Source organism: Rhinolophus sinicus, linkage group LG10 (genome assembly GCF_036562045.2).
Source record: "Rhinolophus sinicus isolate RSC01 linkage group LG10, ASM3656204v1, whole genome shotgun sequence".
Classification (NCBI taxonomy): domain Eukaryota; kingdom Metazoa; phylum Chordata; class Mammalia; order Chiroptera; family Rhinolophidae; genus Rhinolophus; species Rhinolophus sinicus.
In genome coordinates, this window is record NC_133759.1 from 88,361,004 (window position 1) to 88,376,891 (window position 15,888).

Sequence of the window (15,888 nt, forward strand, 5' to 3'; positions counted from 1 at the left end):
GAAACTGAGGCTCTGGGAGGGAACAACGTTGTTTCAGATCACATCGGCTGGTTGGGGCCTGGTTTGAATCCCAGCGCTGCCCCACCCAGCTGTGTGACCTTGAGAAAGTACAGGACTTCTCTGTGCCTTGGTTTCCGCATCTCTAATAGGGGGATATAACTGTACCTGTGTCAGAGGACTGCTGTGAAGAGTAAATGTGATAATGAAACCAGCGTGCTTAGAGCAGTGCCTACCAGAGAGTAAGCACTTGATGAATATTTAAATGTTAGTTGTCATTATTATTATTACTTAGTTGCCATTATTATTATTACTTAGTTGCCATTATTATTATTATTACTAATCCATGATCCATCCATTTTTTGACTACTCTATGACATTTTTTTAATAAACATCTAACACACGGCAGAGGTCAAATGCATATCTATTGAATAACTGCACAAATGAATGACTATAGTGGTGACTTTAAATCATCAGAAGCATTTTGCTGTTTTAAGAAGAAAAATCAAAGAAGAGTGAAAGTTTTAAAAGATTGGTGTTTAATGGAATCCTCTTAATTATCTGGAAAAACTGTCTTCTGTAGAATCCTCTTCCCCCATGACAGGGAATAATGAAGAAAGGGGTGATACAACGTTGCCCAGATTCAGAATTCTAGAACAAGAGGAACACTGGGCATCATCTAGATTCTAGATGGTAGTTTTCAACTCCAGCAGTAATTAGAATCACCTGGAAGTTTTTTAAACACACATACACACACAAAGTCACCTCAGTGTGTTGGCATGGATGCTAGCCTGGGACACAGTGTGTGGCTCAGGCACCAGCAGTTTGTCAAAGCTTCCCAGCAGACTCTGCTGTACAGCTTGGGTTGAGACTTGCTGACTGAGTCTAATCGCCTTATTTTATAGAGGAAACAGGCCCAGAGATGGGAAGTTACATGCACAAGGTTGCACAGTACATTAGGGGAAGACGGAGGCCAGAGCTCCTTGCTCCTGAATCCCAGTCCAGGACTCATCCCATAACACCCACATTCATAAAAGCTTGACTCATAACCCACCTGTATCGTCATTACCTGGAGAGCTTGTTAAGGAGCCGACTCCCAGAACTACCCCCAAAGGACTCCATCCGAATCATCATGGTTGCAAGCCAGGCTTCTTTACTTCTCAATTCCTACAACTCTTTCTACCTCATACGGATATCCTGAGATTACACATTGCTTGGTAAGCAGTGCAGCTCACTGAATGCTTTCTGTTACTATGGTGACCACCACTTTCACTATGGATGCTCACTGGGCAATGTCAGAGCCCCACGGCAAACCCCTCCCTGCCAAGCTCCACATCCCTTCCTAGGGGACAGACAGGAGTCCTCTCTCTCCCTCCGCACCCATATCCAGATGAACACCAAGCCCTGTCTGTTCAACCTACAAAATGTCTTTCAACTGTGTCCCCGCCTTCCTTCCCATTGCTACTGTTCTTCCTTCTGCCCAAAATGCTATTTTCTTGCCCTTCTTCACTGTTCAAAATCTTACTTATCCCTTAAGGGCATCCTTACATGCTACCACCTCCGTGAAGTCTTCCCACCCTTCAGCTGATGGCGTTCCTTCCTTCCCCTCCCAACCTTGCCCTGCAGATGTCGCCATCCCATCCATGAACAAACACTTCCTGCCTTTGCCTGCTGCGGCTTTGAGCTCTGTGAGAATGGATCCCTTGAGGGAAGTTCGGTTGAAGAAATGTGTCCATTACATCAAAAACCACTTAATAAATTCCTCCTAGAAATTGGTGCCAGGAAAAAAATTGGCTCCCGCAGTTACATTTGTTTGTTATTTTATGAGACAGTGAGAACGTCATATGACTTTGCCCCTTTTTACCTCAGCTACCCGGAAGCTTAGAGCTAAATTACAGTGACCACTCCTAGGTGCATGGAAACACCTGTTTTTCTATATCTGTTAGCAGATCTTTGTTCTTTTTTTTTTTCCTGAATGCTCTGTAGGAGTGGGTGATTTCCACATGCTAAGTAGATATAGTATTACAGCATGTTCTCCTTGATGAACTGAGCATTCTGTAAAGGGATAATGAACTTATGTTTGCAGAGGTTTCCTCTGACACATAAGGTACTTCACAATCTTCCCCTCTGTATCACTCATATTGGTGGTAAAGCAGGAGAAGTAGATTGTTTATTTCCTCCCAATTACACAAATAAGAATCTCAGAGCATAGAATTATCGAATGTTAAAATTAAAAGATCCCCATCTGGATCAACTTCCAGAACGATGGAATCAGGACCTCAAAAAATCCATTCCCCCATAAAAGCAATGAGAACTTTGGCAAAAATTGTCACAGTCAAATTTTTCAGAATTCTGGAAGTTAACCAAAGACTTTCAACAATTTGAGGAGAGTTTTTTCAAGAAACACAGCTGAATCGTGTTAAGATTGTGAGTTTCGTTGCTTTTTAACTTGCTCTAGAGCAGGGGTGTCCAAACTGCGGCCCACGGGCCAACTGCAGCCCATGATCCATTTTTTATTGGCCCGCAGCAAATTCCAAAAATATATTTAGTTTACTTAAATAAACCAGGTGAGGCAATACATACTTCACCTCGAGTGAGTGGCCTGGCTGTCTGTGTATTTTACTGCATACGGCCCTTGGTGAAAAACGTTGAAAAAAGTTTGGACACCCCTGCTCTAGAGGCATTTCCTCTCCACAACTCTGTGGCAACCTTAAAAACCAAAAGCTTCACAACCACAGTTGCTGGGAAAAGCAGCAGCCTAACAGCCACTGGAAGGGGTACCCTGAATTTGGAATTCCCCAGCATTCTATCCCCTGGGAACTGTCACTATTTGACCTGTCTGGAAGTTCCCTGAAAGCATCCACTCACAGGGCTTGTTTTTACTTAACCTGACTCAGAGCTCACTCTGTGTAGAATATCCTTTCCCTGGGGTGTTTGTCCAAACATATCAGCAGCAGTTGTTTAATTTTGCTGCTGCCTGAGGTGGTGAAAACATTTGGAACAAAGAAGATAAATAAATAAATAAATAAATAAATAAATAAATAAATAAATAAATAAATGGGAAAGTTAGGGAACAAGATATCCCTAGGAGGCTCTGAAAAGCACCAGCATGTTCCCAGAAATTTAGAAGGCCACATGCAAGTGTAAAACTTGTGTATGCCCAGGACACCTATAACAGATTGTTATAAATTAAGATGTTAATTATAATCCCCATCATAAACATGTAAGAAAATAGCTGAAAGCAATAAAGTAAATGACAAGAAAGTTAAAATGGTACACAAGAAAATATCTATTTAACACAGAAAAAGGCCATAACAGAGGAATTTTTAAAAGATATGATATACAGAAAACAAACAGCAAAATGGCAGACATAAATCCTACCTTACCAGTAATTACATTACATACAAATGGATTGAATTCTCTGGTCAAAAGACAGAGATAGGCAGAAGGTTTTTTTTAAAAAGTGAAAAAAAAACACAAAAAACCATGATTGAACTCTATGCTTTCTACAAGAGATACACTTTAGATTCAAAGATACGTATAGATTATAAGTATGAAAAAAGATAGATCATCCACAGAGAGCTGAAGTGGTTATACTAATATCAGATAAAACAGTCAAAATTGTCACTAAAGACAATGAAGAACATTTTATGATGACAAAAGTCATTCCATCAGGAAGACATAACGGTTAGAAACATAATGCACCTAAAAACAGAGAGAGCCCCAAACTACATGAAGTAAATGATGATAGAATTGGAGAGAGAAATAGACAATTCATCAAATATATGGTGATGGAAGAAAAACTGACTCTGGGTGGTGAACACACAATGGGATTTATAGATGATGTAATACAGAATTGTACACATGAAATCTATGTAACTTTACTAACAATTGTCACCTCAATAAACTTTAATTTTTAAAAAAAGAGAAATAGGCAATTCAACAATAATTGGAGATTTCAGTACCCCACTTTCAATAATGGATAGAACAACTACACATAAGAACAAAAAGAAATAGAAGAGTTTAAGTATGAATCAATTAGACCTAACAGACATCTATAGCACACTACAATGAATGGCAAAATACACATTCTTCTTAAGTGTATATGGAACATCCTCCAGAATCAACCACATGTTAGGGCTTTCTTAATAAGTTAATCCTTCTCAATAAATTTAAAAGAAATGAAATCATGCAAACTATGTTCTCCCACCACAATGGAATGTAATCAGAAATTGGTAACGGAAGGAAATTTGGGGAATTAAAAAATATGTGAAAATTAAACAATATACTCCTAAACAATGAAGGGGTCAAAAAAAATCACAAAGAATATTTAAAAATACTTTGAGATGAATGAAAACAAAAATACAACATACCAAAATTGGAGTGAGTGGAGTGTAGGCAGTGCTCCAAGAGAAATTTATACCTGTAAATATTGATATTAAAAAAGAATAAAGATCTCAAATCAATAAACTAACATTCCACTTTAACACACTTGAAAAAGAAGAGCAAAGTAAACCCAAAGCAAGCAGAACAGGGAAAATAATAAATGTTAAATCGGAAATAAATGATATAGAGAATAGAAAAACAATAGAGAATCAACAATATCAAAAATTGATTTTTTAAAAAAGGCAAATCTTTGGTTAGTCTGATCAAGAAAAATGAGAGAAAAAAACTAGGAATCGAAGTTGGGACATTACTACTAACAGAAATAATTACAGAAATAAAAAGGATTATAAGGAATAGTATGAACAATTGTATGCCAACAAATTAGATAACCTAGATGAAACAGACAAATTCCTAGAAAGATAAAAACTATCAAACTACTCAAGAAGAAATACTTATAGATAATCTAAATAGACCTTTAACAGTTAAAGAGACTGAATTATTAATTTAAAAAAAAAAAAATCCTCTTACCCTGATACCAAAACCTGGTAAGGATAACACAAAAGAAAGAAAATTACAGACCAATATCTCTGATGAATACAGATGCAAAAATCCTAAACAAAATTCTAGCAAATCGAATACAACAATGCATTAAAGAGATTATATATCATGACCAATTAGGGTTCATCCCAGGGGCACCAGGATGGTTCAGTGTAGACAAATTGATCGATGTGATATACCACATAAACAAAATAAAGGACAAAAATCATGATTATATCAATAGATGCAGAAAAAGCGTTTGCCAAGATACAACATACATCTGTGATTAAAATACTTAATAAAATGGGTATAGAAGGAAAATACCTCAACATAATAAAGGCCATATATGCCAAACCTTCAGCTACTATCATAATTAATGGTGAAAAACTGAAGCCCTTTGCTCTACATTCAGGAACACGACAGAGCTGTCTCCTATCACTTCTGCTTTTCAACATAGTGTTGGAAGTCCTCGCCAGAGCAATCAGGCAAGAGAAAGAAATAAAAGGCATCCAAATTGGGAATGAAGAAGTTAAATTGTCACTTTTTACAGATGACATGATACTACTATATGTAAAAAACCCTAAAGACTCCACCAAAAAGCTATTACTAGAAACAATAAATGAATACTTTAAAGTTGCCGGCTACAAAATTAGTACAAAAGTCCATTACATTCCTATATACTAACAATTAAATGTCAGAAAAAGAAATTTAAAAAAAATTCCTTTTGCAATTGCAACAAAAAGAGTAAAATACCTAGGAATAAACTTAAACAAGGATGTGAAAGACTTATATACTGAAAACTATAAGACATTTTTGAAAGAAATTGAAGAAGACACAAAGAAATGGAAAGACTTTCCGTGTTCATGGATTGGAAGAATCAACATAGTTAAAATGGCCATATTTCCCAAAGCAATATACAGATTTAATGCAATCCCTATCAAAATCCCAATGGCATTTTTTAAAGAAATTGAACAAAAAATCATCAGATTTGTATGGAACCACAAAAGACCCTGAATAGCCAAAGCAAAAAGGACAATGCTGGAGGTATCACACTCCTGACTTTAGCTTGTACTACAGGGCAACAATAATCAAAACATTATGGTATTGCAGAAAAACAGACACACAGACCAGTGGAATAGAATTGAGACCCCAGAAATAAACCCACATAAATATGGACAGATAATTTTTGACAAAGAAGCCAAAAACATACAATAGAGAAAAGACAGCCTCTTCAATAAATGCTGCTGAGAGAATTGGAAAGCCACATGCAAAGGAATGAAACTAGACTGCTATCTGCCACCATGTACCAAAATTAACTCAAAATGGATCAAAGACCTAAACATAAGACCTGAAACAATAAAATGCATAGAAGAAAATAGAGGTACTAAACTTATGGATCTTGGGTTCAAAGAGCATTTTATGAATTTGACTCCAAAGGCAAGGGAGGTAAAAGCTAAAATAAATAAATGGGACTATATCAAACTAAAAAGCTTCTGCACAGCAAAAGGAACCATCGACAAATTAAAGAGACAATCAACCAATGGAAGAAGATTTTTGCAAACAGTGCCTCCAATAAGGGGCTAATATCCAAAATATACAAGGAACTCATGCAACTCGACAACAAAAAACCAAACAACCCAATTGAAAAATGGGCAGAGGACCTGAAGAGACATTTCTCCAAAGAGGACATACAAATGGCAAATAGACATATGAAAAAATGGTCAACATCACTAATCATCAGAGAAATGCAAATCAAAACCACAATGAGATATCACCTCACTCCAGTGAGAATGGCCATCATCAACAAGACAAATAGTAACAAGTGTTGGAGAGGCTGTGGAGAAAAAGGAACCCTCATACACTGTTGGTGGGAATGCAGACTGGTGCAGCCGCTATGGAAGGCAGTGTGGATGTTCCTCAAAAAATTACGAATAGAATTACCATATGACCGAGCAATCTCTCTCCTGGGTGTCTACCCAAAAAATCTGAAAACATTTATCCATAAAGATATATGTGCTCCAATGTTCATTGCATCTTTATTTATGGTGGCCAAGACATGGAAACAACCAAAGTGCCCTTCGATAGATGATTGGATAAAGAAGTTGTGGTATATATACACAATGGAATACTATTCTGTCATAAGAAAAGATGAAATAGTACCACTTGTGACAACATGGGTGGATCTTGAGATTATTATGCTGAGCGAAATAAGTCAGAAAAAATCGAGAACCATATGATTTGACTGAAATGTGGTATATAAAACTGAAAACAACAAAAGAACAAGAAAAACAAATGAAGAAACAAAAACTGATAGACACAGACAATAGTTTGGTGGTTACCAGAGGGTAAGGGGGATAGTGGATGGCAGATGAGGATAAACGGGGTCTAATGTAGGGCGATGGAAAGAAAACCGAACTCTGGGTGGTGAACACACAGTGTGATATATAGATGATGTATTACAGAATTGTAAACCTGAAATCTATGTAACTTTACTAACAATTGTCACCCCAATAAACTTTAATTTTTTTAAAAAATCCTCCTTACAATGAAAAGACCAAGCCCAGATGGCTTCACTGGTAAATTCTACCAAATGTTTTAAGAAGAATTAACACTAATCTTTCATAAACTCTTTCAAAAGATAAAAGAGGAGGAAACATTTCCCAACTGATTTTGAGGCCAGTATTACCCTGATAGGAAAACTAGACAAAGACATCACCAGAAAAGAAAAATACAGACCAATATCTCTTATGAATATAGGTGTAAAAATACTCAACCAAATACTAGCAAACTGAACCCAACAGCATATAAAAAAGATTATATACCATGACCAAATGGAATTTATCCCAGGAATGCAAGATCAATTTAACATACTAAATTTAAACAATTCAATCACCTTATTAATAGAATAAAAGAAAAACCACATGATCAGCTCAATAGATGCATAAAAATATTTGAAAAAGTAAACACCCTTTAATAATAAAAATACATTAAAAAAACTAAAAATACAAGGGAAATTCTTCAACCTAATAAAGGGCATTTATGAAACATTCACAGCTAATTTTATATTTAATGGTGAAAGACTAAAAGCTTTCCCCATCATATCAGGAACGAGAGAAGGATGTCTACTCTCACCACCTCTACGAGTATTAAATATTTTCCTAGAAAAAATATTGTACAGGGTGATTAGGGAAAAAAATGAAATAAAATACATCTGGGTAGAAAAGAAAGAAGTAAAACTATATTTGCATGTGACATGATCTTATATATAGAAAGTGTTGAGGAATAAACACACACACACACAATTAGAACTAATAAACAGAATTGCAGTATGAAGGATTAACATACAAAATCAACTGTATTTCTATAAACTGTTAATGAATAATCTGAAAGTAAAATTAAGACAATTCCATTTGTAACAGCATGAAAAGCTACTTCAGAATATATTTAATTTAAAAAAAAGTGCAAAATTTGTATTCTAAAAATGACAACAGTACGTCGAAAGGGATTAAAGAAGATCTAAGTAAATGGAAAACCATCCCATGTTCATCAATTGGAAGGCATGATATTGTTAAAATGGCAACACCACCCAAATTGATCTACAGATTCAACATCCTCCCTACCAACATCCCAGCTAGCTTCTTTGCAGAAGTTGAAAAGCTGATGCTAAATTTCATATGGAAAGGCAAGGGACCCAAATAACCAAAACAATATTGAAAAGCATATCTGAAGGACATACTTCCCAATTTAAACGTTACCACAAGCTATAGTAAACACAATGGTGTAATCGGGCATAGGCTAGATACATCAATCAATAGCCTAGAATTTAGAGTTCAGAAATAAACACTTATGTTTATAGTCAATTGATTTTAAACAAGGATGCCAAAAACATTCAATGTGGAAAAATAATTTTTCAACAAGTGGTACTTGGACAACTGAATATTCATGCAAAAAAGTGAAACTGGATCCCTACCTCACACCATATACAAAAATTAACACAAAATGACTGATTGACTTAAATGTAAGAGCTAAAACTAGTAGAATAGTGGACCAAGTAACTATGGTAGTCCCCCACTTCTTCACAGGGGATAAGTTCCAAGACTCCCAGTGGATGCCAGAAACTATGGATAGTACCTAACCCTATAAATATGTACTATTTCATTTGGGGTGGGGGGGCTATACATACCCCGAAAATAAGACCTAGCTGGACAATCAGCTCTAATGCATTTTTAGAGCAAAAATTAATATAAGACCCAGTCTTTTATATTATATTATATATTATATTATATTATATTATATTATATTATATTATATTATACCTGGTCTTATTTTACTATATATTAATTTTTGCTCCAAAAGATGCATTAGAGCTGACTGTCTGGCCAGGTCTTATTTTGGTGGAAACACGGTACACACCTTTTCACTTAAAGGAAGCACTTATGGGTTTTCTTTAGCATATCCACATTGCCAGCATCACTACTTTTGTGCTTTGGGGCCATTATTAAGTAAAATAAGGAGAACTTGAACAGAAACACTGTGATACCTCAACAGTCTACCTGGTAACCAAGACAGCTACTGAGTGACTAGTCGGCAGGTGGCATGTATTACATGGATACGCTGGACAAACGATGATACATGTCGTGGGAAGGATGGAGCAGGATCGCATGAGATTTCATCATGCTACTCAGAATGGCATACAATTTAAAACTTATGAATTGTTCATTTCTGGAATCTTCCATTTAATATTTTCAGGTCACAGTTGACCACAGGTAACTCATACTATGGACAGCAAAACTGCAGCTAATGGGGGAACTACTATAATTAATCAACTACTGGGCTGACCTGCACAAACATGTATTGTGTGTCTCCTCTGTGCCAAGTTCTGTGCTAGAAATGATGTCTGTCCACGTGGAGTTTATGGCCACTACATCAAGACTTCTGAACCTACTGCAGTCTTTCAAATCCCCAAAAGCTTAGGCCTCTGATCTAAAAGGTCCTCTGTGAAGGCCCACAACTTTAAAAATCTGTCCCCCAAATTCACGAGTCTCCGGAAGCAGCAGGAATGGCCCTACCATGCCTCTGACCAATGAGGAGCAGCTGGTACTAAGAGGGCTACTGCCAGTGTCAGAATAGTAGAGCTGGCTGGTCCTAGGCTCAACATGTTAGAACTGGAAGGCACCTCTTTCCATTTAACTTTATAAATGGGGCAACCAAGAGGAGAAATGATTTAAGGACACATTGCCAGCTCTTGGCAGGACCAGACTTCCTGACTCCTCATCCCAGACTTCCTGACTCTCATCCAGTTTTGGTTGCTCCTCTACCAGCTCTGTGGCTTCTGACTTCCTCCAGTCAGTTCTTGGACCAACTGCGGCCTCACTTCTTACCTCCTCTCTATCACCTCCATCACCTAAAAAGTACCATGATCCTTTACATTGGTTTGAATAAGGCCTCCATGGTCTGTGTTGACAGCACCCAGGGCTTTTTCTTTGGCTTTCCCCTTAGGATCTCAGTGGTGTTTAACAACTGGAGGTGGGAAGAGGGCTGGTGAGCAAAGGATGGCCGTGGGGTAAGTAGGTGATGGTGAGAGCGGTGCCTAATCTGAGACTGAGCTTATACATAGTGAGAGGTGCAAATAAACCTGACACGTTATTTGCCCTAGGAGCTTGGAAGGTTCCCTTACTCCAGTCCCTTAAAATCCAACTTTCTCAAAGCCCATTCCCATGATGCCTCTCCATGAGCATGACTCTTTCATCTCTAAGGTTAATTCAAGCCTGCCTTCTGGGGCTGCTCCAGAACCATCCAAGCTCCTACAGTATCCTGGAATAGAAGCAAGGACGGGGCTGGGACCAGGTCTCCCATCCCCTCACATGCTGCAAGGATTGAAAACTCCCCTCCTGGGACTGAAAGCAAAGATAATGGGAGATTTGCAGGACACCTGATTCTTGTAAGAGAGGGAAAGTGTGAGAGAGAGAGAGAGAGAGAGAGAGAGAGAGAGAGAGAGAGAGAGAGAGAGAGAACGTGATCTGATTGTCCAGGTACTTAAGGTTACCAGATTACCATGTTGCCTAGAAAAGCAAAATTGTCATTTAATTAGCTTCTCCTCAATCACCTCTCTGCTCAACACTAGCAAGTATCCCTGCTCTATTTTAGAAGTCATTCATAATTATGAATTCAATGTTACGATTCTAATCTGTAGCAAAATGAAATTGAATATCTTGCAAACCATGCAGAATTTAATAGAATGAATTAAAGGTTTGTTACAGAACAGAACTGCAGGCCATGCCACTGACAAATGAGGCTCAAGCAGATGAGACTAGTAAAGAGAGAGAAGAGAAAATAAGCAGGAAATGGCAGGATACTTTGAGAATAATTTAAATACCAAAGGTTTAAAAGAAACTTTGGGGTAAACAATTAGATTTTGGTCTATTTTTGCAAAAAGAGTGAGGCTCTTTAAGAGAGTGCTGAAAAGTCAATAAAACAAAGAACGTCTCATTGTGCCATTGTACCATTTTGCCAACACAATTAAGCTAAAAAGTCAACACTTCTTTTCTTATTTATTCCAAGACTTAGTGCATAGTTGCAATTTATAACCTAAAAACTAAAAAGTGAAAATAAACTTAATTTTTTATAATTTCAGTTCATTTTAAAGGTCAAGTCCCAAACTTTTTTTACCATGCAATTTTTCACCCGTGCTTTCAGTGCATTGATTCACTTTAAGTATCCTTCCTCTAATACCAATTGTCCTCTCGGTGTAACTGCAACATCTCTGAATTATGTACCCTTGGCCATGGTCACGTGATGAGTTGTTAGGGAAACACACAAGTCATTGTAACATAGCCAACATTACTAAACCCTTTCTATACACCAGGCACTGTTCCAAATGTTCCATGTGCATTAACTCATTTATTCCTCACAATACCATCATTACGCTCCTCCTTTGGCAGATAAGGAAGCTGAGGCATGCAGAAATTCAATAACTTGTCCCGAGCCACACCGCTAATGGGTGATGGATGACGCTGGGTTTGCACTGTGTGGTGGCTGCAAAACCCATGCTCTTTTTCATAATGCCATAAACCCACCATGGGCATTTGGACTTGACTTCCTGAGAGAAAGAATATTGTTTCTCCTTAAGGAAGAAAAGATGTTTCTAAGACTGTCCCTAAGCCCAGACTCACCTGGCCGTGTTTAGGTTCCGATAGAGCTGCTCGAGAGACTCCAGCAGACACCCCTCCATCTCCCGGTCCCTGAGTTGCTGAGCCAGGGTCAACCAGTGCTCGTGGTAGGTGATGCATGCCTCGGGGTTTGGGGACACAGAGCTGTAGAAATGGCAGAGGGATTTGGTGACCTGAAGCTGACCTGAACATAAAGCAGGGACATGAATGAGATGATCTGAGATAGGACAAGAGCAAAATGTGCCCTAATACTTCTCTCTAAAGCTTCCCAACAGCAGGGGACATACTCACTCTTTAGGTGTCGATGCCTTAAGCCATACAACAATGCCACTTCATAGCAAAGACGGCCACCGGCCAGCTGGCGCCCAGACACCAGGACTTGGGCCAACCAGAGAAGCACCTGTACTAGTTCCATGTCTGTCTCTACACTGGCCTGGAGTTCACAGTAGAGTCGGACGGCCTGCAGGAGGTAGTCCCTGGTCGGCTGCTGAGCCCAGGACGTAAGGGTCAGGTGGCCCAGATTGGCCAAAGTCACCGCCTGGTTACGCACATCCCCTGTCTCCCGGGCGCTGTTCAAGGCCCGGAGATAGTTCTTGGCTGCCCTGTGCACCCGGCCTTCACCTTGAAATGCAAGTCCCAAAAGGTTATGCACCACCCCCTTTTGGGTAACACTCTCCGTCTCCCTCAGGGAATGTAAGAGAGGATTGAGGATTTCCAAAGCCTTCTTGGCCTGGCTAGCTAAGAGGTAGGCCCAGGCCAGGCAGAGGGAAGACTCCAAGGCTTCCTGCTCACTCAGCAGCCTCGCGAGCATCAGGGCTTGGCTCAGGTAGTGGATGGCCCCATCAGGAGATCTGTGTTGGAGGTACACTTTGGACAGGATGAGACACAGGGCCCTCTGCGTGCGCAGATCTGCCTGTTCCTCACAGGCAGCCAGAGCCTGCCTGAGTGCTGGGCAGGCCATGGTGGAAACTTCATTCCAGCTTGTGGAGGGAACACCAAGGAGCTTGGTAGCATTCTGGAGGACAAGGTGGGCCTGCCAAATCGGAAGGGATGTCCCTTGGGCACTCTGGGGACCATGCTGCCGGACAGAGGCCACTGCAAGGTGTGGAAGATATTTCTTATCATACAGAAAACTCAGGATGGTGGCGACAGCGTCTACGGCAGGAGGGTGTCCAGACAGAAGCTGCAAACGTTCCGCAAAGGGCAGGACCTCCTCGTACCGGCCGAGGCTCAGGAGCAATCGAATGGCCAGGAAGCAGGCCCTGGCCTCCAGGGGACAGCTGCCCGCTGCAATGCCCTGGCGCAGCACGTAGGCCACCACGTCAAGCTCGTACTTGGCACTCAACTCCCGGTCAGGCAAGCAGGCCAACAGGGCTCCTGCCTTCTCCAGCAGGGCCGAGCCTTTGTGCCTCAGCCTCTGCCGCAGGTAGATGGCAGCCAAATTGATGTACAGTGCAGCCACCAAGCACAGATCCGCAAATGCCCCACTGAGAATGCGGATGGCCTCCTCAAAGTACACCCTGGCCTGAGAGAGCTTGACCTTCCTGACACTCAGCCGGCCCAGGAGGAAGCAGAGCCGGGCATGGGCCCAGGTCATGTGGCTCCTCTTGGCCCATTTCCTCGAGGCCTCCAGGTAGGCCACTAGCTCGTCCTCCTCAGAGAAGTTATAAAAGGAAGACGTGAGGAAAGAGAAGGAGAAATCGTAGAGGCTCTTGAAGTGCTCAGCGTAACCCTCGTGATCCAGAAAAGCCAATATGGGAGCAAAATTCTCAGCCTCTTCCTCCTCCTGACCAGTGTTGAGGTCCATGAGCAGTTCCGGGTCATCGAGGTCATCAGGCTCTGGCAGGTGATAACTGTCTGAGGCGGCGGAGAGGAGCTCGTCCTCCAGGTGGGAGTCCTCAGAGCTGCTGGAGTGCCTGGAGCCCCCGGCCTGCGGCTCCTCCCAGGCTCCACCAGGCCGAGCCTCCCTGAAGCCTTCGGGCTGCGACTCTGTAAGGGACAGGCAGAGTTGAGCAACCCTGAGCACCCGGAACTGTGGTGGCCAGCTCTTGGCAAGAGGACAGGGTGCTGTCCTGAAGGACGGAAGGTACAACATGATCTCTACTCACCGCTCAGATCATTTGGAAGATTCTGGATGGATTCAAACCCACCTGAGTAAAGATGAAGGACAGACCTGTGTTAGATCATCAGGGGCCACCATTCCTATGCCTGCAGGTGTGCCCTTAAGTTTGTGTTTCAGACCATCATCCATCTCTAAGGAACCGGGCAGAATTCTCATCATCAGTTTAGAGTTGCAGGAACCTGAAGATTCTCTTACTTAACCCACTCACTTTATAGATGGGAACTGAAATAGACCCAGAATCAGAGAAGAAAAGCTAGAAACATAAACTCTATGCCAAGAGGAGGCCTGGGGGTGGGTGAATGATGGAATCTGAAGCCCCCAATCTCTCAGCAATTTTACAACAGAGCCGTAAACAGAACTCCAAGTGCAGTGCACTCTGTGGCAGGCGGCATTGCCTCCCATTCCTGTGTGGACCAGGTCCTTCTGTCTTCCTTCCTCCTTCCATTCATCATCCATCCACTCCACAGACACTGATGTAGTGTGTGCAAAGTGTTTGGACAGGACAAGGTGACCAAAGGTGAATAATGAAGAAAAGAAAGTCAGGAGGCATCTGAGGGTCCTAGTTGGCTGCCTGAAGTAACTTAGTGGGGTGAGGCAGATGAAAGGACAGTCTTGAGCCCAGTTTTAGACATTTTGAGTTTGCAGTACTTGCAGGAGCTCTCGGTAGAGAGTGAAATAGATCCGGCAGGAGGAAAGTTGGCAGAAGGGAGCCAGTGAAGGAGACTGAAAAGGCAGCGTCAGCAAGAAAAGGGGAGACACGGAGACTGGGGTGCCTTATGGTGCAGCCACGTAATGTCACAGAGTGAAACAAGGCTCAGTGAGAACCAAGAAGACCCCGCGACTTTGGCAGCAAAGAAGCGAACCCTCTTGGCTGGAGCAGACCCAGCTCCAGCAGATTGTACTCCACAGGGCAGCGGCTGCTCCAGAGAAGATCCTACCTCTTCCTGACCTGAAGCAGCCCCCTCCCACCTCCACCCCACCCCACCCCACCACCCCTCCCTGGCTCTCCAGTGACCTTGGAGGACAGCAGGCCCCTCAGGGTGAAGCCCCTGCCCTCTATTCTCTGGAGAAGGCTTTTTCTGTGAGTGCCATCGCAGGTGACTGAGCTCTGCAGCCCCCAAAGGGTAGAAGGCCCTGAAGCCAAACACAGGCATGCTAGCGTGCTGGGCTCTGCAGGGCTGTTCATGAGCCTGGCCCTCACTGACTCTGAGGAATGAGCCGTTCTTACTGCAGCCGTGTTTCTCCAGGCCAGTGCAGGAGCTACAAAATGGTGCTCCTTCTGGAGGAAGAATTACAGAGAGGCCCTCCTTCCCCGGGGCATAGGCCTTGGGGGTGGGGTGGGGGGCTGGAATTTACCAATAGGATGCCTGCCCTCCCTGCTGGTTGCCTTGGTGCCAGGGGCAGCCTGCACAACCGTGAGGCACAGCTCTGCATCCAGCAGAATTGCACTCCTGGTCTTTAGATAAGAGGCAACGACTGCCTGGGACCTGCTCCTGCATCCTCTCAACCACTGGATCAAGAGTTGGCAGATATGTTACATCCAAGTCTGCAGCCCACTCTTGCCCCAAGGCACACCCCAAGTAGTCCTGGATTGTCAGACCTCAGCTCCCACCTACCAGGCAGCACCCATAGTTTCGGCTTCCTGGCTCAGCCTGGTGGGGCAGTATGAGCTGCTTC

General features: G+C 41.8%; 1 protein-coding gene across 6 annotated transcripts in view; it reads right to left on the reverse strand.

Annotated features, from left to right (window-relative positions):
* Positions 1-15,888, reverse strand: part of SH3TC2 (SH3 domain and tetratricopeptide repeats 2) — a 108,674-nt gene that overhangs the window by 8,643 nt on the left and 84,143 nt on the right. For all 6 annotated transcript variants that reach the window (XR_012489829.1, XM_019734346.2, XM_019734347.2 and 3 more), the window contains 3 exons: positions 14,198-14,239; positions 12,381-14,078; positions 12,093-12,273 (listed from right to left, as the gene is read on the reverse strand). Coding sequence is in view for 5 of the 6 variants with exons in the window: in XM_019734346.2 (XP_019589905.2) it covers positions 12,093-12,273; positions 12,381-14,078; positions 14,198-14,239 (1,921 nt within the window). In the remaining variant the exon portion in view is untranslated. The remainder of the gene's footprint in view (positions 1-12,092; positions 12,274-12,380; positions 14,079-14,197; positions 14,240-15,888) is intronic.